Source organism: Larus michahellis, chromosome 14 (assembly GCF_964199755.1).
Source record: "Larus michahellis chromosome 14, bLarMic1.1, whole genome shotgun sequence".
Lineage (NCBI taxonomy): Eukaryota > Metazoa > Chordata > Aves > Charadriiformes > Laridae > Larus > Larus michahellis.
Genome location: NC_133909.1, coordinates 7,744,132 through 7,766,677, shown reverse-complemented (window position 1 = coordinate 7,766,677; position 22,546 = coordinate 7,744,132). Strand labels below are relative to the sequence as shown.

The following is a 22,546-nucleotide window of genomic DNA, read 5'->3' as shown; positions in this document are numbered from 1 at the left end:
ATGTATGTTACAATCTCCCCTGTAATGGAAAAATACCACGGCTGTTGTAACTGGTAGCACTTTCAAAAGCACTTGAGTCCCAAGTCATCCAGGTGCTTTTGAAAATGTTACCCCGGGTTGCTATAGGAACCCTAACAGTTTTCCCATCTGACTTCTGCATTAGCGCTGGGATTTATATTTAATTTGTTTTCCTTCTCCTCGGCGAGAAGAGGCGAGGCGAGGGGCGAGCGCATGTGCCGGGGGAGGAGATGGTCCTTGGTGGGTGTCCTGCCAAAAACCAGCACCGGGGACCAGAGCCGGCTGCGCCGGGATGCGGGAGATGCTGCCAGAGGAACGGCGCAGGCAGAGCCCGACCCGCTGCGGGCAGGGGAGGGCAGAGCCCCACGGTGCTGCCCAGAACCATCCAGGAGGCAGCTGATGCCCAGGGTGGCTTTATTATGGGTGTCTCCCATGTCCCCAGCCTGCCGTGACAGTCTGTCTCGCCCTCGCAGGCAGAGGGGCCGAGGGGCTCATGGGCAGAGCATCCCACGCAGCTCCTGGGGCGAGGTGACGGGCAGGGAGCAGGCGAAGTTGCTGCAGAGATAGGCGGTGGCTTTCCCGTCCTTCCTCTCCAGGGACGCCAGGAAAGGCAACTGGCGGTAGAGGAACCCAGCGCTGTCTCCGTCTGCCAGCATCAGCACCTGCCGGAGAAGGAGCCGTGAGAGCCGGAGAGCACAGCCAGCGCCCGCCAGCTGGTCCTTCCCTCCCCGCAGACGTGCCAAGCGCTGGCAGCGTCCCCCTACGCGCTCGCCTGAAGATGGGAGGGGACAGGGACCCGCACCGGCCCTCTGCCATGTCCCCATCATCCCTGCGCCGCAGGGGGCTGCGCTCCACACCTGCCCTGCCAGCTTTGCCTCCCTTTTCCCCTCCGGACACCCGGCAGCCGGGGATGAAGTGCAAGGACCAGCACACACCGGCCCGGAGGGGAATGCCCGAGCCAGCTGGCTCCCTGGGGACACTCGCCCAGCCCAGGGACAGCCCCAGCCCCGGCACCAGCTGCAGCATCACCCCGTCCCACCCCGCAGCCCAGCTCCTGCCCCCCAAATGCTTCCCAAAAAACTCAAGGCACCAGCGAGCTGTGGGTCAGGGGCTCTCCCAGCTGACAAGGCAGCACCGGCCAAGGGTGAGGGCTGCTGTGATAATTAGCTTTTCTGAAAGGGAAAATGTTTGTTAAAGCCTCAGGGCTTGCGGGCTGATCAGGGGAAAGGCCGGGAGCTGGCAGGGAGCATGGTGCCGACACAGACGTGATAGGCGAGCAAAGCGCAGCCCCTTCCCGAGCCCAAGGCATGGCAGCCCACATCCCACCACCGGAGCACACGGCTGCCCCTCGCCCACCCTGGCCCCAACGCCACGAGTGTGCCTGCCAGCTGAGCACCAACACGCTCGCCACATGTTCATGCCGCTCATGCCACCGAGGGATGCCGACACCAAACACTGCCACACACTGCACACGCATCCCCACCACGGCACCGCTCGCCCGGCACACAGCATCCTCTGCCACCGGCCCCACGGCCAGGAGCGAGCCCAGCACTGACACCCAGCAGGGCCGCCCGTGCAGTCCTGCCCTCACCCCCTGTGTCCCCAGGGGGTCACCGCGTCCCCACGCCCTTGCCCTGAATAACGGCTGCTGCAGTCCCCTCCCATCGCCCCACATCTCCTGCCCCCCCATCGCCCCACATCTCCCGCTCAGCCTCTGCCTTAACCCAGCTGCAGCTCAGCCCATCTCCCTGCCTGCCTCCTGCTCCAAGCCCCCCCCAACCTCCTCCCCCCTCGCCTTTGTCTGGAATTAATTCCAGGAGTGATTAATTACCAATTCATGTCCAATCTGAAATTCATTATTCATTTTTCTCACAAGCTCCCTAAGGTCCTCTTGCAGGGCCAGGATGAAGGCGAGCGGCAGGCTAGCGCTCTGCAGCTGAGGAGATAATGGGATCCTTCATAATTACCCTAAAGACCATTAACAGGGCAGGGATCTATACCAGGAGCCAGGATCCAGCCCTGGAGCAGGGATCCAACCCTCTCCACTCCTGGCACCGGGACCCCAGGGGGAGCAGCCACCGGCATCGCCCCTGGAGCACTCGCATCCCCACAGCAGCCGCCTGCCACAATGGGCTCCTTCGGGTGCAGGGTCCACTTAAACCTGCGACCTCAATGGCATTTTATCATCGGCACCTCGTTACAGCAAGGATTTCAATGCGAGGTTTGTAAGGAATTAATTACTGGAACGACCTAATTAATTGTGTTCCCGCAGACGAGCCTAGCCCCCAGCGCCCTGCTGGCACCGAGGGAGCGGGGGCGACAGGGGACACGGCGGTGATGTTTCCCCAACTTCTTAGCAAAGCTGATTCCCAAAGCTGCTGCATCCCCGGAATGGGGGACTTGGGGCTGCCCCAAGCTGGAGGGGGCTGAAGGTGGGTGGGAAAAGGAGCATCCGTGTCCCCATGAGATGCAGCATGGAAAGAGGGATGGCTGTTGGGCAGCAGGCTGCTCCCGAAGGCAGCGTCACCCTCTGAGCAGTGGGATTCTCCTCCCTCCCCTCCATCACCTCTGGAAGGCGAGGAGCCATCGCTACTGCCAGAGGTGATGCCGTCCGCGGGGAAGGAGTGTGGCACCGGAGGAGCCCCTGTGGGGCTGCGCTCCTCTGGGGAGAGAACCTCCCCAGCAGAGATCCTCCTGCCACGGTCCTTCTCCCTGGAAACAACCCCAGGCCGATAACGGGACGGTTCCTGACCCATCCCGCCATCACAACAGGAGGCACGTGCAAGACACCCACCCTGCCCGCACCCCTCCGTGCACAGCCCCAGGCACGCAGCCCGGGTGGGCGATACTGTCCTCAGGCACCTCCCAAACCCCATAGCTTCACTCCCCCATGGAAATATCCATGCAGAGCATCCAGTCCTCCTCTTCCTCCATGCTCCAAGAAGGGCAACAGCCCAGGAGAGCGGGACCTGCCCCTGCGGGGCAAGTGTCCCCACCAGCCAGGCTTGTTACCAGCTTAGCAGGAGGGAATGGCTGCGCTATTTGCTCTGCTCCAGACCCCATAGCTGCTGGCTGTGTCCCCCCCCGGAACCTGCCTGGTCTCGGGGGACCGATGGCTGAACCAGCTGCAGGGAAATGGAGTGGGTTATTAGCAGTGGCGCTGGGCTCCCCACTGCCACCACATCCCTTCCCAGCCCTGCAAACTGGGTCACCCACCGTAATCCTTCACAGGGAGAGAGGAAGAGCGCGGGAGCAGTGGCCTCGCCACGGGGACCAGCACGGCCAAGGGCGCTGCTGGGTGGGAGATGGCGGAGGAAGGACCGGGAGCTGTGTCTCCCGCCCGCGCTCCAAAGTTGTGACTGTCCTCCAACACCGGCATTAAACACCGTTGGGCACGTAGGCAGAGGGTCAGGGATAAAAGCCTCCATGGGCTGAGCTAATGCAAGGACAGCGGGAATCCCGTGCTGACGGCTCAGCCGTCCCCAGTTCACCTCAGCCGGGGTTGCAGAGGGAAACTGGTGCCTTGGCCCTGGTGCCAGCTCCCCACGTGCTGCGGCTCAACGTGCCAGTCCCTGGCACCAGGACCCCGACAGGCGGGGATGAATCCGGTCCAGAGGCTGAAACGCTGAGCCCGCCCTTGCCCTCAGCCCGGCCCCACTTCCCTTGGCTTGACAGCCTTGCCACCATGTGAGTCACCCATCCCCGGGCAGGGACGCTGCCCGCCCAATGTGACAGGTGCCAGCTGCCACGCTGCCTGTCCCTGCCAGCTCCCCGGGCAGCAAACAGCTCCGTCCCCGCGGCAGCACGGCCCCTCCGTGGGATGCACTGAGTGACGCATCTCTGAGCGGGGACAGAGGCGAGCGGAGCCCCGGTAACCCCAGCACACAGTGACAGTACAGCTGGGGACAACGCTTTTGGGAAGAGCCAGCCTCTCCCGGGGGGGGACACCCACAGCCAGAGAGAGGTACCGCCTTGACAGTCCCCAAGGATGCAAGGGTGGCTCCAGGGAGAAAGGTGACCCTGCCACCAGCTGGATCTGCACTGGGCATAACACATCCACACCGGGCATGACACATCCACACCGGAACGAAAGGTTTTCCCAGGGGAGAGCAGCGCTGGGGACGCTGAGCTCAGGCTGAGCGCAGTGTAAACAGCCAGGAGTGACAGCAGAGGCTGCTGCAGCCGCTCCCTGACCGGGGCTGCCAGCACAAGAAGGACATGGACCTGTTGGAGAGGGTCCAGAGGAGGCCACAAAGATGCTGCGAGGGCTGGAGCCCCGCTGTTGTGAGGACAGGCTGAGAGAGCTGGGGGGGTTCAGCCTGGAGAAGAGAAGGCTCCGGGGAGACCTTAGAGCCCCTTCCAGTCCCTAAAGAGGCTCCAGGAAAGCTGGGCAGGGCCTCTTTACAAGGGCATGGAGTGGTAGGACGAGGGGTAATGGCTTCAAACTGGAAGAGGGGAGATTTAGATTAGATATCAGAAAGACATTTTTCACTCTGAGGGTGGTGAGTCCCCGGCCCAGGTTGCCCAGAGAAGCTGTGGCTGCCCCATCCCTGGAGGGGTTCAAGGCCAGGCTGGACGGGGCTTGGAGCAACCTGGGCTGGTGGGAGGTGTCCCTGCCCAGGGCAGCAGGTGGCACTGGATGATCTTTAAGGTCCCTTCCAACCCAAACCATTCCATGGTTCTCTCTGTGACAGGGAGAGAGTGCAGGGGCTCAGCCGTGGTCCTGCTGGCTGCACATACAAATAAGGGCAGGAGAGGATGCTCCCCAGAAGGGAGGCAGGACAGAGGAGGAGGAGGATGATGGATGCTACAGCTGCACTGGGAGGAAGGCTGAAGGCAGCAGCAATGCAGGCGGCAGCAGGGAGGGTGGTGGCAGCTGGTAGAGCAGGGCTGGCAGTGGGGTGGGCACCTCTACCTTGTTGGGGCTGAAGACGGAGTGGACACAGCGCAGCATCTCTTTCGTGTCTTCTCCTTTGGGGTCCCCACAGATCACCACCTGTCCCAGGAGAGCGTGGGTGGCAGGAGGGAGAAAGCAGAGAGCTGTGATGGCATCCACACCACCGCTGAGCCCCCTCAGTCCCTAGGCAGGTCCCATAGGGGACACATGAGCCCCAGCCCGTACCTGTTTGAGGGTGTGATGGAAGACAGCAGTGGCCCGGGCCATCTCTGGCAGGGCTATCGGGATCTTCTGCAGCCTCTCTGAGAAGGCAGTCAAGATCTGCCCGGCTTTTTCCACCCACTCCGTATGGCCGGAGTAACAAGCTGCTCGAAGCAGGTTTGTGACAGTGACAGAGTTGGCGGCGGGCTCTGCTCCGTCCTGGTCTGCGGGGATAACACCTCTTCCATCAGCCCAACACCTCACCACCCCACGGCTTGGTCCTCCAGCCGGACACCAACCCTGCCCTCCCTAAGCTGCCCCACACTATAACCCATGCAGAGCACAGCCGTGTCCCCGAGCTTACCATTCTTCAGGCGCAGGAGCAGAGAGGGATCGTCAGCCCCGCTGGAGAAATACGCAAAGCCTTTGGGGTCCCAGAAGAGCTTGTCTTGCATGTGCTGGAGCTGCAGGGCCCACTCCAACCAGCCCTGCTCCAGCGAGGCTTCGTACAGGTCAAAGAGAGCCTGGATGACGAAGACGTAATCCTCCAGGAAGCCCTGGATGGGCACGGCGCTGCAGTGGCAGACAGGGAAGGAGCATCAGGGTCTCTACACCGGCCAGGTGGGAAATGTTCTCCAACCCAGCAAAGCTCTACCTACTGGTCTCTGCTACCCAAGGAGATGTCACCTCAGAGCTCCGACCAAGATAAGCAGCGGCTGTGCCAAGTCATCACACGGCTCAGCCCTGGGTTTCTGTAGACAGGGGAGGGCAGGGGAAGGCTTGGAAGATGAGGAATGGGAAAGGATTTGACCTTAATTCCTCCCGGCTGGGTGCGGGGCACTAATCCATCCCAAACTGCACCAGAGGCAGGTCTGCCCAAGGCCAACAGCCTCCTTCCCTCCGAGCTCAGCCCTGCCTGGAGGAGAGGACAGGGACTGCCAGGAGCCTGGGGAGCACCCGTGGGGTGGCCAGTCGGTCCGGAGACACTCTCTGTACCACTGCTCACCTCTGCTCCACCGAGTCGTCTTCGCCCCGGTAGCAGCTCCGCAGCAATCTCCCGCTGGCGGGGTCGAAAAGGTGTCTGCGCAGGAAGGCAGCTGCCCGCGCAGCCCGGCTCACGTACTCCTGCTCGCCCAGGGCCACCCCAGCCTGGGCAAAGCCCGAGATCATCAGCCCTGCGTAGGACAGACATGGGGACAGGCTCAGGGGGGCACAAGGAACTGGGCAGAGTATCGCTGTTTTCCTTTAGAGCATCCTTTAAAGGATCCCTGATGTTCACGGCAGGTCAGGGCTCAGCCATCAGCTCTTCCACTCAGTCCAAACCACTAAGAAAGTCACTTACTGTCACCAAAGAGAAGGGCAGAGCGCTGCAAGGCCAGCAAGAGCTAAGCCTTCTCTTGCGGGCAGGAACAGGGTTTAAGAGTCTCCCTGTTTGCAGGATGTGGTGTAACTCCAGCTCACACCAGCTCCAGACCCAGCTACCCAGGCATTTACTGCTGGCCACTGCAGTTATTACCTGCTGCAGGACACCCGGACGGTCACAGAGCTGTGGTCCCCTGGCTAATGCAGCCGTGGAGATGAGCTCCGTGCCCTGCCCGAGTCCCCCAGTTCAGTCCCCTTCCCCAGAGCCCAACCAGGGGAGCCGGGCTGAGCCAGGGGAAGAGTTTTGCTGCTCTCTGCTGGCAACAGGGGAGGAAAATAAAGCCAGAGCAACATCCTGACACTCCGCAGCCCCACGGCTTGTGGTGTGGGGATGGTTCCCCCATTTTCTCCCACCCCCCTGGACTCCAGCCCACCCACCGCCTCTGTCGGGGCCTGTCCGGTCCCAGCAGGACTCATCGCTACGAGCCCCAAAAACCCTGCTGGCTCTGGGCACTGCGGAGGGGGTTCGGTCGAGGCAGGCATCCCCGGAGCTGAGCCATGTCTCACCGTTCCACGCCGCCAGCATCTTGGTGTCCAAGTGTGGCCGCGGCCGCTGTGCCCGGGCTGCAGACAGCCTCTGCCGGCCCTCCCGCAGCAGGGCACCCAGTCGACCCGGCTCCAGCCCGAACCGGGCCGCCGTCAGCTCTGGGGAGTACCGGACAATAAGGACGTTCTTGCCCTTCAGCTCCTGGTGGGGGTCCTGAAAGGAGAGACCCACTCTAGGAACGCCACCAGGCTGGGGAGGGGTTGGACCCCGCATGCTTTGGGGCTGCTCTGCCACCCCCCCACGCCTAGGGATGCGGGTCCCCCAGTGATGCTCCTGGTACCGGGCAGGTCTTTGCACTCCCTCACCTGCATGGGGCTCACGTTGCCGGTCTCCTTCACTCCGTAGTGGTGCATGAAGATATCTCCCAGGGTCGTCCCCTCTGTGGCTCCCTCGACAGGGTCAGGAAGGAGAGCGCGGATTTCCTCAGCTGCCCACACACAGAAAGCTCCTTCTCGCTTCTCTCCGGATGCGGCGGTCGGGTAGGAATCTGCATCTTCTGCGCTGTAGAAACCTCCTGCCTGGGAAAAGAGCAACAGAGAGACCCTCCAGCTGCTGGGACAGCATGTCCACCCAGCTCCCCATCACTGCTGGGCTGGCAGTCCGGCCAGCGAGCCGCAGCAGTGCCCCTGACTGAGCTCAGCTGGGAAGGGAGGGAGGGAAAAGCCCCCCCCGAGCCACCTCCCAAGGTAAGCATCTCCCTTTGGCCCAGCTCAGGGAACAACCCACCTGGTCACTCAGGTCCCGTGAGACATAGAGCAGAATGTCTTGGACGACGTCGGCAAAGAATCTGTCGCCAGAGATCTGCAGGAGGCACGAGGTGGACGCCAATGTTACAACGGGGAGAGGGGGAGGCAAGAGACACAGCGAGGTATAAGAAGTGATTCTGATTTAAAGAGCCGGCAAAGGCAGGGAAACACATTTGAACGTCCAAGGATTTTAAACATCAGACGGATTCAGAGTAAGATCTCTGACAGAAATCTGCAGGCACTGGGGAGCAACCCTGCAGTGACACCAAGGTCACACGCAGCAGCACGGGTTTGCTGACTCCAGCAAAGCCCAGCCAGAAGGCCGGTCCCTCCCCATTATGCTCAAAACCCTGGGGCTGAACTGCCACGGATTTGTGCTGCGTTCCTGTCCAGATGAAGACAAGTAGATGAAGGGGAACATGCCCATGGGATGCACAACATCTTGGGGAACAGGCAGAGGCATGCCGCAGCCCTACCTGAAATGCTCTGCTATACGCAGCTGCCAGCTGCCCCTGGTCATACAGCATCTTCTCAAAGTGAGGGACGTGCCAGTGCTGGTCAGTGGAGTAGCGGTGAAACCCCTGCAAAGACCAAGTGGACACATCTCCACCTCATGTCTCCACCCCGTGACTCCCCGGCATGCCAGGGGTTTACCCCCGAGGCTTTCCTCCTACCTGACCAATGTGGTCATGGATGCCCCCATGGGCCATCATCTTGAGGGTATGCAGAGCCATCTGCAGTGCCTGGGCACCTTCTGGAGTTGTTCGGTGCAGGGCCCAGTATGTGAAGAGGAAGTTCAAATTCACTGAAACAGAGGGAGAATGTGGGGTGGGCTCTGCCCCCCGGCGCTGCCTAACCCCTTGCGGGGCTCAGCAGCAGAGGCCAGACTGACCTGGGGTGGGGAACTTGGGCGATTTGGAAAAGCCACCGTAGTCCTCATCATAGGAATTGGAGAGCTGCTGGAAACAGGTGGCCATCACCTCTTTGGATGGCGGGGGTGACTCCTGGCCCTGAACACGGACCTCAGACACGTGCAGCAACGCTTCCAGGATCTTCTGGCTGTTCTCCAACAGAGCATCTTTGTTCTCCTTCCACTAAGAAGCAGAGTGAGAAAGTCAGCTCTTCCATTTTTTGCCTCTCTTTTTGCTTCCCGCATTGCACCAGCCCAGACTGCGCCGTCAGTTCTCAGCCCCCCTGACCAGATCAGTTCCAATCCACCTCTAACCCAGCTGAAGCTCTGACATGTTCTCTGGGCTACTGTTCCTCATGACTGTAACTCTTAACTCAGTCACCCATCAAGCCCAGACCACTTTCCCTGCTGTCCCTTTGGTTGAGCACCACCTGCTAAGCCATTCCTGCTCCATACCTGCTCTGCAATTCGAAGCAGCACGGTCCGAAAGCCAACACGGTGAACTCCATCTTCAGGAGGGAAGTATGTCCCCCCTGCAAAGGGCTTTAGGTCTGGAGTCAACCAGACACTCATGGGCCAACCACCTCCACCGCTGGTTGCCTGAAAGACAAACCATGGGTGCACCAAGGTCATGCAAGAGGCACCCTCTGTCCTGTACCCCTCTGGCACGCGGATGTGCCTCACTTGAGGACAGACGTGTGCTTCTCTCCACACCTGTGACCACGCATGGCCCCATTCAGACCACCCCACAGACTGGTTCTTCTTGCCTGAGGAACATGACCATGAACCTCATCTTGAGAGAGCCTGCCAAGCCCTGCCCGTGCCTCCCTTACCTGCACGAAGGTCATGTACACTTTGTCCACATCTGGCCGCTCCTCACGATCCACTTTGATGCACACATAGTTCTTGTTCATAATCTCTCCGATCTCCTTGTTCTTGAAAGACTCCTCCTCCATCACATGGCACCAGTGGCAGGTGGAGTAGCCAACTGAAAACAAGCTCAGGTGGGTCAGGAAAGGCCCTTTGCAGGGAGCAGGACACGCGTTATGGGGAGATCGCTCAGAGGTGGGACACCCTGATATGGGGAACAGCTGCTGCCTGCCTGGAGAAGAGGTGGAGGAGAAAGGCCTCCTGCGAGCATGGAGGCTTGCAGGGCCTCCTGTGCTCTCCAGCTCTTGCTCCTAAGATCTGGCCAAGGACTCTGGTAGCCAGGAAGGCCCCTGGATGCAGCCCGTCTTCAGCAAGAGCTCCTAAAGCCCTCTCTTGCTGGTAGAGAATTAGTGCCCAGTGTCCACCGCCCCCGTGCAGCTCTTCACACGCCAGCTCAGGACACAGCCCGGCTTGTCATCTACTGAACATCACGTGGGAACACAAAATATGTCTCGTTTCTGGTTACCTGACAGGAATATCAACTTGTTTTCTTTCTTTGCTTTATCAAAGGCTTCCTGACCCCAAGGGTACCTGTGGAGGAAAGACAAAAAAGGACCTTCAGGGGTCACCGCTGTTGGGACTTGGGCTCCTCTAAAGCTGCCTGAGGAGCCACTGCCTCATGGAGAGTGGTAAGGACAGCCGGGGACACAGCTGGCTCAGGAGGGTGGACCCCGAGACCCTGGGGAGCTGCGCAGAAGGCCCCTCTGTGCCCCAGGAAGACCAGGCTGCTCTACCTGCCAGGGCTTCCACAGCAGCGACTGCCCCGGCCCCAGGGACACAAGGGGAGGAGGAGGGAGACAGGCACTGGTGGCTCTTACCAATCCACGGGGTTGTGGGCGTGCTGCAGGAGGTAGGGGGACTTCTCGTTAACCAGGCGGTTGGCGTGACGAGGGACGCTGGGGGAGCTGGTCTTCCCCCCTGTGGCCATGGTCATGCTCCCCGTTAGAAACACACACCTGCAATGCCAAACGGTGTCACCGTCTCCCCGTTTGCCAGAGCGAAGCGCAGCCCCCGGAGAGAGCCACGGCGCCCCAGACCAGGACCACCTTCACCCCGGCTCCCGCGGGTGCCGGTACGGCCCCGGTATGGGGTGCTGCTCCCCACTCTTGGCTCCCCGCACCGGGCAACTGCTCTCAGCCCCACAGCTGGCTGGCTCCACCGCGGCTGGGTCCACCTCCACCCCCTCCCAGGACCCTACAAAGTCCTCCCCACTTGCTGGAAGCTCTCCTCCGGCTCCTCATAGCCCCAGGCGAACGGGGAATGCCACCCCCTGGGCTCCCTCCCCTCCAGCCCCCCACCAGCATCCTCTGGGGGCACGGCCACCCGACAGCCGCGGGTAAGGGAGCAGCATCTGCAGGGTTTGACCTGTGTGTCCTCGGAGAGGGAAGTCCCCTCCCCTGGGTGCACGGGTAGGTGTGGGGTCAGGGCGGCATGGGCTCTGCGTGGCCAGGGGAGCGAGGGACAGGAGGGGACCAGAGAGACCCTCCTGCTGCTGGGCGGGATGCAGGGCTGGGGCGCAGGGATGCAGGGGGGGGGAGGGTGCGAGAGGGGTGCAGGAAGGGGGTGCAGGGAGTACGCAAAGTCATGCGGGGGGTACAGGGATGCAGGGAGGATTTAGGGAGGACTTAGGAAGGATGCAGGAGGGACGCAGGGAGGATTTAAGGGGAATGCAGGAGGGGAGCAGGGATGCAGGGAGGATTTAGGGAGGACGCAGGAGGGGTGCAGGGAGGATTTAGGGAGGATGCAGGAGGGATGCAGGGAGGATTTAGGAAGAGTGCAGGGAGGATTTAGGGAGGATGCAGGAGGGGTGCAGGGATGCAGGGAGGACTTAGGGGAATGCAGGAGGGATGCAGGGAGGATTTAGGGAGGATGCAGGAGGGGTGCAGGGATGCAGGGAGGATTTAGGGGAATGCAGGAGAGATGCAAGGAGGATTTCAGAAGGGTGCAGGAGGGGTACAGGGATGCAGGGAGGATGCAGGAGGGATACTGGAGGATAGGGAGGATACAGGAGGGCTGCAGGGAGGATGCAGGAGGGGTGCAGGGACACAGGGAGGATTTAGGGAGGATATGGGGGGGTGCAGGGATGCAGGGAGAATTTAGGGGAATGCAGGAGAGATGCAAGGAGAATTTCAGGAGGGTGCAGGAGAGCTACAGGGATGCAGGGAGGATTTAGGGAGGATGCAGGAGGGGTGCAGGGACGCAGGGAGGATTTAGGGGAATGCAGAAGGGACGCAGGGAGGATTTAGGGGAGGAGGCAGGAGGGGTGCAGGAACCCAGGAAGGATTCAGGGGAATGCAGGAGGGTTGCAAGGAGGATTTGGGGAGGATGCGGTGAGGCTGCCGGGTGAATGCAGGAGGGGTGTCAGGGCGCAGAAAGGATTTAAGAGGGTGCGGGGGTCGGGGGGGGGGCGGCGCGGTCAGGGGACAAGGGAGAATGCGGGGGGGATGCGGGGTTTCGGAAAGAGCAGCGGGGGCCGGGACCGGGCGGGGGGCGGGGGGCGCCGGGAGGGGCGGACCCGCCCCTCCCGGCGCCCCCACCCCCCACCCGGTCTAGGCACCCCCCCGGTACCTGCGGGCCCGGCGCAGCGGCGCCGCCAACATGGCGACTGCGGGGGGGGGGGGGGGCGGAACCGCCGCCGTTCCCCGTCACCGGGGCGGTGCCGCCGCCATCTGGCCCGCCCCCCCCCTCCCCCCCCCCCCCCCCCCGCCTTCCCCGGTCCCGGAGCCGCACATCGGGTCCGTCAGAGCATTTTATTGTCTCGCAGGCAGCGCCCCCCCCCCCCACATCCCCTCCCCTCCCCTCCCCGCGCCGTCCCGTCTTTTCCCCCCCCAGGGAGGGGTGCCCCCCGCGGGTGGTGGTGGTGGTGGTGGTCCTGGTCCTGCCCGCAGTCCCTCTGGGGGCAGCGGCAGGGAAGGGGGCGAGTGGCGATGTGGGGGGGGCGACCGGGGAGAAGGGGGGAGTGACAGTCGGGGGGGGGGGCACGAACCAGCCGGGGACCCCAGTGTGGGGAGCATGGGGAAGGGGGGGGGTGAACCCCAGCTCCCCCCAGCCCCAGCGCTGCCCCACAAGCGCCAGGGCAAAGCCCCCCCACCCCGGGATGGTGGGAGGGGGGACGGGGGACGGGGAACCATCCAGCAGCGAGACCCCATGCACCGCAGCCCCCCCCAAAACCGCAGCCCTTCGGAGGGGCCCGCGCCATGGCTCCGTCCTTCGCAGGGGAAGGGGGTCCCCTCTCACCCCGTCAAGCACGGGGGGGGGCTCATGCTGGCTGCCCCCCAGCCGGTGGGCACGGGGAGGGGGCTGGCATTGAGGGGGGGACACACGCTCCCTTGCAGCTAGCAAACCGCTGGCCCCCCCAATGTCTTGGTGGGAGGAAAGGCTGGGGAGGGGGTGTCTCTAACAGCCGGGGAAGGGGCCAGAGTCTACGTCCAGAAACTTCAGAGGAAGGGGTTGAGCCCCCCCGGAGCAGCCGGCGGGGCCGGGGGGCCGCTGAGCGGTAGTAAAGGCTGTGGCAAGTTGGGCAAGTTGCCGGGGATTTCGGGGAAGGCGCCGGCCTGCGGGAAGGCACTGGCGGAGGCGGGGAGGGCGGCGGCGGCGGGGGGCACGCTGCTGAGGGGCATGGGCAGGGACGCGCTGTAGGTCATGGAGTTGGCGGGGTGGCCGGCGGGCAAGCCGGGCACCGGCGAGCTGGTCCGCATCTGGTTGAGCGTGGGCTTGGGCTGCTCGGCGAGGCTGAAGGGGTTGGTGGGGGACGGCGTGCTCAGACCTGCAGCGGAGAGAGAGGATGGGATGCATCAGGGATGCATCAGGGCAGCCATGCCACCACCACCACACCCCCAACCCTCCTCTTCCTCCCCCCCCAGACACCCCCCAGCACCCCAACGCGGCACCTACCCGAGAGAAAGGGGTTGCGTGTCTTGGAGGCCGGCGCAGGCGCGACCAGGGAGTCCAGGTTGACCAGGGAGGAGGCGGCGGGGCCGAGGAAAGCCTCGGGGGTTTTACAGTCCTTCCGCTCCTTGCCGGATTCGGGCAGGGAGTCGGCCAGGTTGGTCAGGTCGAAGCTCTTGCCCCCGTCCTGCCTCCCGCTGGGGAACAGGTCGTCGAAGGGGTCCAGCTCTGGGGCAGGAGGGGAGAGAAGCCACGTGAGCCGGACAGGGGGACACCAAGAGGGATGGCATCCTCCCCACCGTCAACGCACGGGGCAACTAACGACACGTGGCAACTAACGACACGTTGCACCCCAGGTCACAGCTTGATGCGGTGGGGCTGAGGCTGTGGATCCTGACACCCCCCCCCCGCCCCGAGCCACCGCAGGGGGCAGCAGGGTTGGGGACGTGGGTGCACGCAGGGACCGGAGCCAACGGCACGCACAGGTCCAGCTGGGGACAAGCTCTGGCCACCCCAGGCAGCAGCCACGCACAGCCCGGCCAGCCCTGCAGCTGCCTCCCCGCCACGGGCAGGGACACGGCACCGTCCCCCGCCTGCCCAAATCGTCCCCTGCCCGCCCCCCCCGGCTCTTACCGACGGGGCTGTTGGACTTGGCAGAGGGGGGCGGCTGCGGGGGCTCCTGCTCCGGCGGCTCGGCTGGCCCGGGTGGCTTTGCAAACGGGTCGAAAGCATCCCCCCCTGGGGCTGGGGGGGGAAGAGGAGAGACTCAAGGAGGGGGGCAAGCGGGGAGGGGAGAGGGGGGAGATGTACGGGCAGGAGGGAGGCAGGGGCGGCTGCCTGCGAGGAGACAGAGAGGAGGACGTGCGGCGAGGGGACGGGGGGGCTGGGGGTCGGGGACGTGCAGTGACCCGGGGGGCTGAGATGAGCCAGGCCAGGAGCCCCATCTGGAGTGGGCAGTGGTGACCCAGCCACCCCCCCTGCAGCAGGCAGGTCCCTTGGTCCCTTTCCCAGCCCCAGCGGGGACAGGCGGAGGGGACAGGTCTGCAGGAATGCTCGCACAACCAGCACTGGCCCTGCCGGGTGGATTCCGCTCCCCTCCCCGGGGACCAAAACGGAGGGCAGCAGAGGGGGGACCTCGGCGGGGTCGGAGGAAGCACCGAGGAGGAACCGAGAGCGGCGCTGAGCTCTCAAACACCGGCTGCTCCTACACCCGCTTCCCCATCTGCAATGCAGCACCTGCGAGCAGCAACCGTCCCGGCAGGGCACGTGGGGCTGGTCTGGGGGGAGCAGACAGACAGGTATCACAGGGAGGGGGACGACACACATCCCATCACCCCACTGCTGCAGCGGTGCAGCGGCTGCTATCCGCTCCCGTGGGAGGGCTCCGTTAACTGCGCCATGTTAATTAAAGCAGCCTGTTCTGTGCAGAGACAAAGCCTACAAGTTCCTTGAAGTCTTCAGGACGCGGAGGGTTGAGCAGAGGTCCGGCTGCGGGGCAGGAGAGCGGGGTGGGGGGGTGTTTGCAGAGCCAGCGGTGGGAGGAAGCGGGGGAGCACCCGGGATGCCTGATGGCAGGAGGGCAGCGATGGCCAACGCTGCCCACGGTCCCCAGCAAAGCCGAAATGTCACTCGAGCCTCTTACCAGGGTTGGGAGGTTGCTCGGACACAGCAGCCCAAGGGTCGGCAGCTGGTGTAGGACCAGGGACCTGGGCTGGGGGGGATGCCGGCGCCCAGGGGTCCGCAGGAGGGAAGCCAGAAGACAGGGGTGCCTTCCCCCAGGGGTCGGAGGCTGCTGTGGTGGCGGGAGGGAAATCCCAGGGCCCGGCAGAGGTTTGCTGGGATGAGGCGCTGGCCTGGGAGAGTGGCTCTCCGCCAGCAGCTGGGACCGGCACCCAGGGATCAGCAGCACCGGCCCAGGCAGAAGCTGCCTGTTCCGCTTTGGCTTTCATGTCTGAAAGAAGAATCATAGAATCGTTTTGGTTGGAAGAGACCTTTAAGATCACCAAGTCCCACCGTTAACCCAGCACGGCCAAGTTATTGCTAAACCATGTCCCTCAGCACCATGTCTGCACGTCTTTTAAATGCCTCCAGGGATGGCGACTCCACCACTTCCCTGGGCAGCCTGTTCCGATGTTTGATAACCCTTTTGGTGAACAAATTTTTCCTAATATCCATCCTAAACCTTTCCTCGTGCAACTTGAGGCCATTTCCTCTTCTATCACCTGTTCCTTGGGAGAAGAGACTGATCCCCACTGCACTACACCCTCCTTTCACGTAGGTGTAGAGAGCGATAAGGTCTCCCCTGAGGCTCCTTGTCTCCAAGAAGAGAAGCCATGGGAGAGGGGAATGGTGTGGGATGTGCCTGGGGGACCTCATCTTCCAGCACCGCCCAGGCGTGCAATGGCCCGGGCAGCAGAGGGGGGGGAAGCAAGAGGTCCCTACTGTTGAGCTGCGGGGAAGTGGGGAGGGACAGAGGCGAGGGAGAGGTTTCTGCCACCGTCCCAAGCTTTGGTAGCCCGCGAGTTGCCCCCACCTGGCATATCCCACGGGTCGGCAGACGTGTGGCCAGAGGGGGCCGGCGCCGGCCCGAATATATCTGCCAGCTCCAGGATAGAGGACTGCGAACAGAAAGGGAATAGAGAGGTGAGGGGGGCCCAGCTTTGCCCCGGAGCCCAAGGCTGGCTGTGTGGCCACCCAGTCCCCCAATGCCGCACCTGGCTTTTCTTCATCTTGTCTTCTTCCTCCTCTTCCTCCCTGCCCTGGGCGGTCTCCTCCGCGGCTCTCTGCAGCAGGGAGTTCTCCCCTTGCCAAGCCCTCACCTCCTGCGGGGACAAGGGACGGTGCCCGTGAGCTCAGCAGCCCCGCGGCCGGCACCTTCTCTGGGAGACAGACCCAGCGCAGGAGCTGCCACCGCATCCCCGAAAAGTCCCAGCGTCCAAGCAGACGGCTCCTCCGGGGCCGAGCCCGCCGGGAGAGCGCTCAGCAGACAGCCCCGGAGCAGCAAAAGCAAAGCGGGCGCCGGAGCAAGGCGGCGTTTCGGGCTCCGTCGCCCCGAAGAGAAGCCCAAAGAGCAAGGAGAGAGGAGCGCCCGGGGCTGCAGGGCACAGGTACCTTCTCGTGCTCCTCTTTGCTCAGCGCGAGCGCTAGCTGCAATTGCCTTTCTTCGTCTGTACTGGAAATTGGAGGAAGTGGCTTCTGCCAACAGAGGAAATTGGGTGACATTTCAGCTTGCCCTCGGCCCGTGGGGCTGCTCGGAGGTCCCCATCCTCGCCACCGCCTCTCCTGCGGCCCCTCGCCTGCCTGCCCAGCATCTCTGCACCCATCCTCCCGCTGGCTCGGCCCACGGACCCCCAGCCTGGTGCCCCTGTGCTCTCAGGCTCCCCTGCGGCCACTGCCCCAGCTCCTCCCCCTGCCCCATCACCTGCCACTGCATCTAGGCTAGGACAACCCTAAATTAGGCAGGCAGCATCTCCATCTCCCCCGTGAGGTTTTTAGGGACTCCGATGCAGAGAGAGGATCGATTCGGTGTCCCCTCGCCCCGGCAGCCAGCTGGGGAGGAGGGTTTGCGACGGCGACCAGCTTCAATTCAGGAACCCTGCGTGGCCCCACTCCGCTGGGGAAAAAGCACCCAGACGTGAGGCAGATTTTGGGGAGAGGCTGTGCCCATACCACCGTGAAAGTCCTGGTCGGCACCCCAGGATGCTCATCCGGTGGCATGGGACCAGCCGGGGCTGGGAACAGGGACCCGGGTGTGTGTGTGTGTGTGTGTGCACACCTGTACAAGCGTGTGTGAGCGTGCACACGCGTGCGCCGCCCAGACGGCCTCCAACAGGCAACGCTTGCAAAAGCACGTTCCCACAGTGCTCATCACAGCAGCATGTGGAAGCTATAAATACTGCTATTCCAGGACAAAAATAGGGATATACGCACTGCTCCGTCTCCGAAAGAGCCTCCATCAGGCAGGGGAAGACGGGCAGCAGCAAGCGCTGTCTCCGAAACGTGTCCCCTGCCCCAGCAGGACTGAGCTCACGGTGCTCGGTGCCAGCCCCAGGGGACGCCCGCTGGCCCGGGCACACAGCCCCTCGGTCACCACGTCCCTCTGACTTTGCGTGCCGTACCCGTGCGCGCCGCACGGGCCGTGCCAGCCGGTGGCAATCTCAGCCGGTGCGCAAATAAGCCGTCCCAGGTGGAAAATGGGCCTCGGCCAGCAGATAGGAGGGAGGACAGCCCCGGGGGAGGCTTCACGGTCGGGGACAGCAGCTCGCTTGCTGTCTGCATCCCTGCCTGGTGCTGTTTTCCAGCGCTCCTTTTAGCCTGGTTGGAAAGGACCGGCCGGTGGGAGGGGGCACCTGGCCCCACTGAGCCCCCCAGCCCAGTGCACAGCCCTGGGGACGCTGCTGGCCCCCCACCCACCTCACCAACCACAGCGCTGGGCAAGGCATCACCTCCTAAAACCTCCGCGGGAAGGGAAGAGGAATGGGGGGGCTCAGACCAGAAGCCCTCAGAGGAAGAGGGCAGCCAGCTTTGGAGGGGGTCAAGGTGAATGCAGAACACCCCCCGCAGTCCACCCTGGGGTCTGGGAGGCTGGATGGGTCTCAGCCTGATGCTGTCCCTGCCGGTACGAGGACAGGGAGCAGGGACAGCCCGTGTCTCCATCTGCCTGCTGGCGATTTCAGATGCCGGGCGCAGCGCGAGCAGCCTGGTGCGGTCGCGGGTGCATGCACCGGCCTCGGGCAGCCCCCAAAATCTTCCCTCCTCCTGGGGAAACGACCCACCATGCCCGCAGACAAGACAAGGTGCAGGACGATGCCCGGCCTCGCGCACCCCCGGGGTAGGCAGAGCCCCCCTACCTTCTCCGCCTCCTCCCGACTCATGGCCAGCGCCAGCTGCAGCTGCAGCTCCTCCTCGCCCGTCGTCTGCGGCCTCGCTTGCTCCAGGTCGGAGGCAAACCGTGGGGACGAGGACGATGCTGGGAGATAAAAGAGGAAAAGGTGAAGGGGTGGCATCAGGACTGGGGTATTTTGGGGAGTGCATCAGCAGCCTCCCCCAGGCTCCCATCCCAACACCATCCCCAAGGGATGTAGCCCCACATTAGAGCTCCCTACCACAAACGAGCCGTGGGTTTAAGGCTCGGGACACCACCAGCAGCCACCACTGGCCCAACCAAACCCCTGCCTCTGGCACAAGATGGAGCCGGGCTTCACCACCACCCCCGCAAAAAGCAGAGGGGAGCGATGGGCACCGGGTGGGTGCGCACCAACTGCAACCCCTGCTCCCACCCTGCAGCAAGCCCGAGCGAGGCCCCAGCCCTGCGAGCGAGCCCCCGGGCCCCCGCCAGCGGCACTCACAGTTAAAGGATGAGGGCGAGCCCCGCGCCCGGCCGTAGTCGTCGCCGTAGGGCGATGCCCGGCGGCCATAGGTGACCTGGTGGCTGCCGCTGCCCATGCCCTCGAGGGCCATGCGCTCCTTGGTCTGCAGCGCGTGCGCCCGCTCCTGCTTCAGCCGCTCCTCGTCCTTCAGCAGCGCCATCACCTGCTTCACCTTCTCCCGGATGTTGATGCCCTGGTCCTTGCCGTCCCGGTCCACATACTGGAAGTCCTTCAGCGTCTGGATGGTGTAGAGGTTCTCCCGACATTGGTGGGTCACCTTCTCGGAGCCGGTTTTGATGAGGTAGTCCAGGAGGGTGAGGGCTTTGTAGACGTGACGCCAGTTCTTGCCGCTGTCGTTCAGCCGCCGCCAGATCATGCCCATGACCTCGGCGAAGGCCACCGTGTTGAAGGTGAGGTCGGCGATCTCCGACATCAGGGAGCTGGGGGGTCCCCAGGGGTCGTTGGAGGTGGCCTCCCGCACCTTGATCTCCGCCTCCGAGTAGTTGTGCACGATGTTTTTCACCTGCCGGCGCAGCGCCGAGGTCGTCATGGCTGCGCAGTGCCGGAGACCCGCCGGCGGCGGGCAGGGACGGTGGAGAAGGAATGAGCGCTCAGAGCCGCAGCCTCACCGACGCCTGCAGCGGGGAACGGGGACACAGAGACCTCAGCATCGCCCCAAACACCAAGACCCGTCCCCAGAGCCCTCAGCTGGCACCCAGGACACTTCTCAAGGTGGAAGCACCCATCGTCGGGTCACCAGGTGCACCCTGCCGGGCTCCCACCACTCGCTAACCCGAAGACACACAGGATGCTCAAGGGGAGAAAAAAAAAAAAAAACCTGATAGCAAGCCGATACCCAGCATCGCAGAGCCGCCAAGAGATTTGGCTCCAGATTCAGCAACATTTGGAGGAGATTTTTACCCTGCACTTCTGCTTCTAAAAGTAACCACCTGAAAATGGCAGCTCCCTCCTCCAGATCCCGGCTGCCTCAGCCCCACAGGCCTGGCAAAGCTGGTTTCAGGCCCCCCATGTCTCACGCCAGGCAGGGGCTCCCCTGTACCCTCAGATGTAGCTCCACGCGGCCTTGCTCGCCCCGGCCGTCACCCCGAGGCTGTCAGTGCCACCGAGGATGCGTCATGCAAACCCAAAACCCTGCCGTGAGTCGGAGCCTGCCACGACTTACCGGCGGCGCTGGCAGCCGCTCGGGTGGGTTATCCCAGCAAACTTGATAATTTTGCTTCCGTGAGAGGCTGCGGGTACGGAAGCACGTGCCGCTGCGGGGTTGTGAATTCAGGGTGCTACCCCCCAGCGCCAGGCCAGCGAGCAGGATGGATAACGCAACCTCCCTCGCTCCGAAAACCCCCGAGCTGCCCAAGCCTTCTCTGCACCCAGACCTGGCGCCGGGACGGCAGGGGCTGGCGCGGCCGGGAGCTGCCCTGGTCTCTCCCCATCAGGCAATGCCTGTCCTTGGGATGCGCCGCGCCCCACAGGGATGCAAAATCACGCGGGTCAGTCCAGACCCATCTTCACGTGAGCCATCACCACTCTGTCCCCTGCTCTGCGCTAGTCCTCATCCTCACCTTCTCCCTGCGCGCTGGGAAGACACCATTTACCCCTGTTCCGTCAGAGGGCCAGGCAATGCCAGGAGGCAGAGGCTGCCTGGAGCTGCCTTGCCCTCGGCGGGGCCGGGGAGCCGGGCTGCTCCCAGAGCGCCCACTGTGGCTGCAACAAAACTCACCGGCAATTTTTTCCCAGTCCAAGATAACACTTGCGGGCAGAGGGATATCTCCCCCACGCAGCAGTGCCTGCGGACAGTGATTACCCGCGTCCATCCCACCACCCACCTCGGGTGCCGGTACCTCCCTGGACCGCAGTCGCCTCACCGTGTCCAGCCCTCTCCGGCTCCGGACACCGCTCCCTCCCACCGGAGCTGGGCTATGGCCGTGCTGACGTGCCCACGAGCCACGCACAGCGACCGCCACGCTCCCGCACAACCCGTGTGACCGGTCCAGCACCTCCTGCTCCTGCGGGCCGGCAGCCGGGTGCTCCACGGCTCTGCCGGCGACGTCCCCTGTGAGTCAGAGAGGAGCCTGGCACCGCCACGCTCGCGGGCGGCCGGAGTTTCTCTCAAGACACTTCCCTGTATGGATTCCCTTTCGCAATGCAGCCTGTCAGCGCGGCCTTTGGATCCCGCCGGGAGAGCCTGCGGTGCGGACGGCCACGCCGTTGCCCGCCTGGTGTGGAAACACCTTCGGGACAAGGGCAGCGACGCAGCAAAGTCTTCCGGGACTTGGCTCCGCGCTCGGCTTTCCACCAACACCCAGGCGGGAGATAAAGTCGCGTTTTCCAAAGGTGCCACCAGCCCGGTGAACACCGGCAAGCACCAGCACTCCTTGTCCAGGTCAGGACGGTCCCTCCCTCCTCCAACAGGTCTCCTGGGTCTCCGGCACCACTCGTCCCGGCTGCAGACCCGATCCCAGATGGACTTTGCCCACCTTGACACGGCCTGGGAAGCGATGGGCAGCAGGGGCTGGGGCAGGACTGAGAGCAGCGTGGCCCTGGCTGGAGCGCTGCCAGCAGCGTTAGAAGCAGCGAGGTTTATCGAACACAATATCCCCCCCCAACTTCCCCGGAATATAAAGGCAGTGAAACAGAAGCTGTGCGGGAGATAAGGCGGCAGCACCCGGCAGCTCATATGGAATTACTGCAGTGACCTTGAGCAAGAGGCTGCCAGGTGGGAGAAGGACAGAGGGGTGCGGGGACAGGTCCCCATGGCCCCGCGGCCCGGTGCGGGGGACTGCGGAGGCGACGCGGGGGCGGCGGCGGGGGGAGAGGAGGAATATCATGGAGGGAGAACAGGAGAGGACGGGGGAAAGGAGGAGAGGGCAGAGGGGCCAGACACGAAGAGGGGGGAGGCCGGGGGGGTGGATTAAAGCCTCGCTCCATCCCTAATCAGGTGCAGGGCCGGGAGGAGCAGCGCCGACATGGAGGCAGCGGCAGGGAAGGGCTGCCGGCAGAGCCCTCGGCCCCGCCGCCCGCCTCGGGCTCCGCACCCGCCGCGGGGCCCCTCCGTCCCCAGGATGCGCCGCGGTACCGAGCCGGGCACCGGCATCCCCCGGCCCGCCGCAGCCCGCGGTGCCTCCAGAACCTTCCTCCTCTCCTCCCCTCCCTTCCTCTTCCTCCTCCTCCTCCTTCTCCTCCTCCTCCTCCTCCCCCCGCAGCCCGGCTGCCGGGGGGCGCGCAGCCCCGCTTACCTGCGGCCGGAGGGTCCCCGGCCGGTGCCGGTGCCGGTGGGAGCGGGCTGGAGGCGGCCGCAGCCCGCCTGCCCGCTGCCTGCCGCTCGCCGCCGAGTTGCCGGGCTGGCTGGGCAGGTCCCGGGCGGCAGGTCCCGGCTTAACCCCTTCGGGACCGACCGAGCGCCCGCCCGGGCAGCGGTAGAGGCGCTCAGCGCCCCCCGCCCCCGCCGTCCCCGGTGCAGCGCGGTGCGGTACCGGCCGCGGGGGATGCGGCGCCGAGCCCCTGCCCCGCCGCATGCGGGAGGCGGGGATGCTGTAAATGCTCAGTCACTGCCCCTCGCTGGCAGCCAGCCAGGCGCTGCTTGCTGCTGCTTGCCGGGCT

The 22,546-nt window shown here is 64.0% G+C and overlaps 2 protein-coding genes across 5 annotated transcripts; both read right to left on the bottom strand.

Annotated features, from left to right (window-relative positions):
- Positions 1 to 415: 415 nt before the first annotated feature.
- SPATA20 (spermatogenesis associated 20) lies at positions 416 to 12,287 on the bottom strand. 2 transcript variants are annotated; one of them, XM_074607900.1, is made up of 16 exons: positions 12,240 to 12,287; positions 10,490 to 10,627; positions 10,138 to 10,202; positions 9,575 to 9,729; positions 9,198 to 9,341; positions 8,724 to 8,925; positions 8,506 to 8,636; positions 8,308 to 8,412; positions 7,812 to 7,886; positions 7,391 to 7,603; positions 7,046 to 7,238; positions 6,123 to 6,291; positions 5,481 to 5,689; positions 5,141 to 5,340; positions 4,934 to 5,014; positions 416 to 680 (listed from the first exon to the last, which is right to left on the bottom strand). In XM_074607900.1, the coding sequence occupies exons 1-16, from the start codon at positions 12,269 to 12,271 to the stop codon at positions 510 to 512; spliced, it is 2,283 nt and encodes a 760-aa protein (XP_074464001.1). In that variant the 5' UTR covers positions 12,272 to 12,287; the 3' UTR covers positions 416 to 509. The 2 variants fall into 2 exon arrangements, with proteins under 2 accessions (XP_074464001.1, XP_074464002.1); XM_074607901.1 differs by lacking the exon at positions 12,240 to 12,287 and adding an exon at positions 11,037 to 11,165.
- Positions 12,288 to 12,402: 115 nt separating this feature from the next.
- EPN3 (epsin 3) lies at positions 12,403 to 22,452 on the bottom strand. Of its 3 annotated transcripts, XM_074607902.1 has the most exons (10): positions 22,183 to 22,452; positions 18,908 to 19,563; positions 18,410 to 18,528; positions 16,671 to 16,754; positions 16,274 to 16,381; positions 16,093 to 16,177; positions 15,202 to 15,510; positions 14,193 to 14,303; positions 13,566 to 13,787; positions 12,403 to 13,437 (listed from the first exon to the last, which is right to left on the bottom strand). In XM_074607902.1, the coding sequence occupies exons 2-10, from the start codon at positions 19,476 to 19,478 to the stop codon at positions 13,109 to 13,111; spliced, it is 1,938 nt and encodes a 645-aa protein (XP_074464003.1). In that variant the 5' UTR covers positions 19,479 to 19,563; positions 22,183 to 22,452; the 3' UTR covers positions 12,403 to 13,108. The 3 variants fall into 3 exon arrangements, with proteins under 3 accessions (XP_074464003.1, XP_074464004.1, XP_074464005.1); XM_074607903.1 differs by lacking the exon at positions 16,671 to 16,754; XM_074607904.1 differs by lacking the exon at positions 14,193 to 14,303 and having other exon boundaries at positions 12,963 to 13,437.
- Between the last annotated feature and the right edge of the window lie 94 nt (positions 22,453 to 22,546).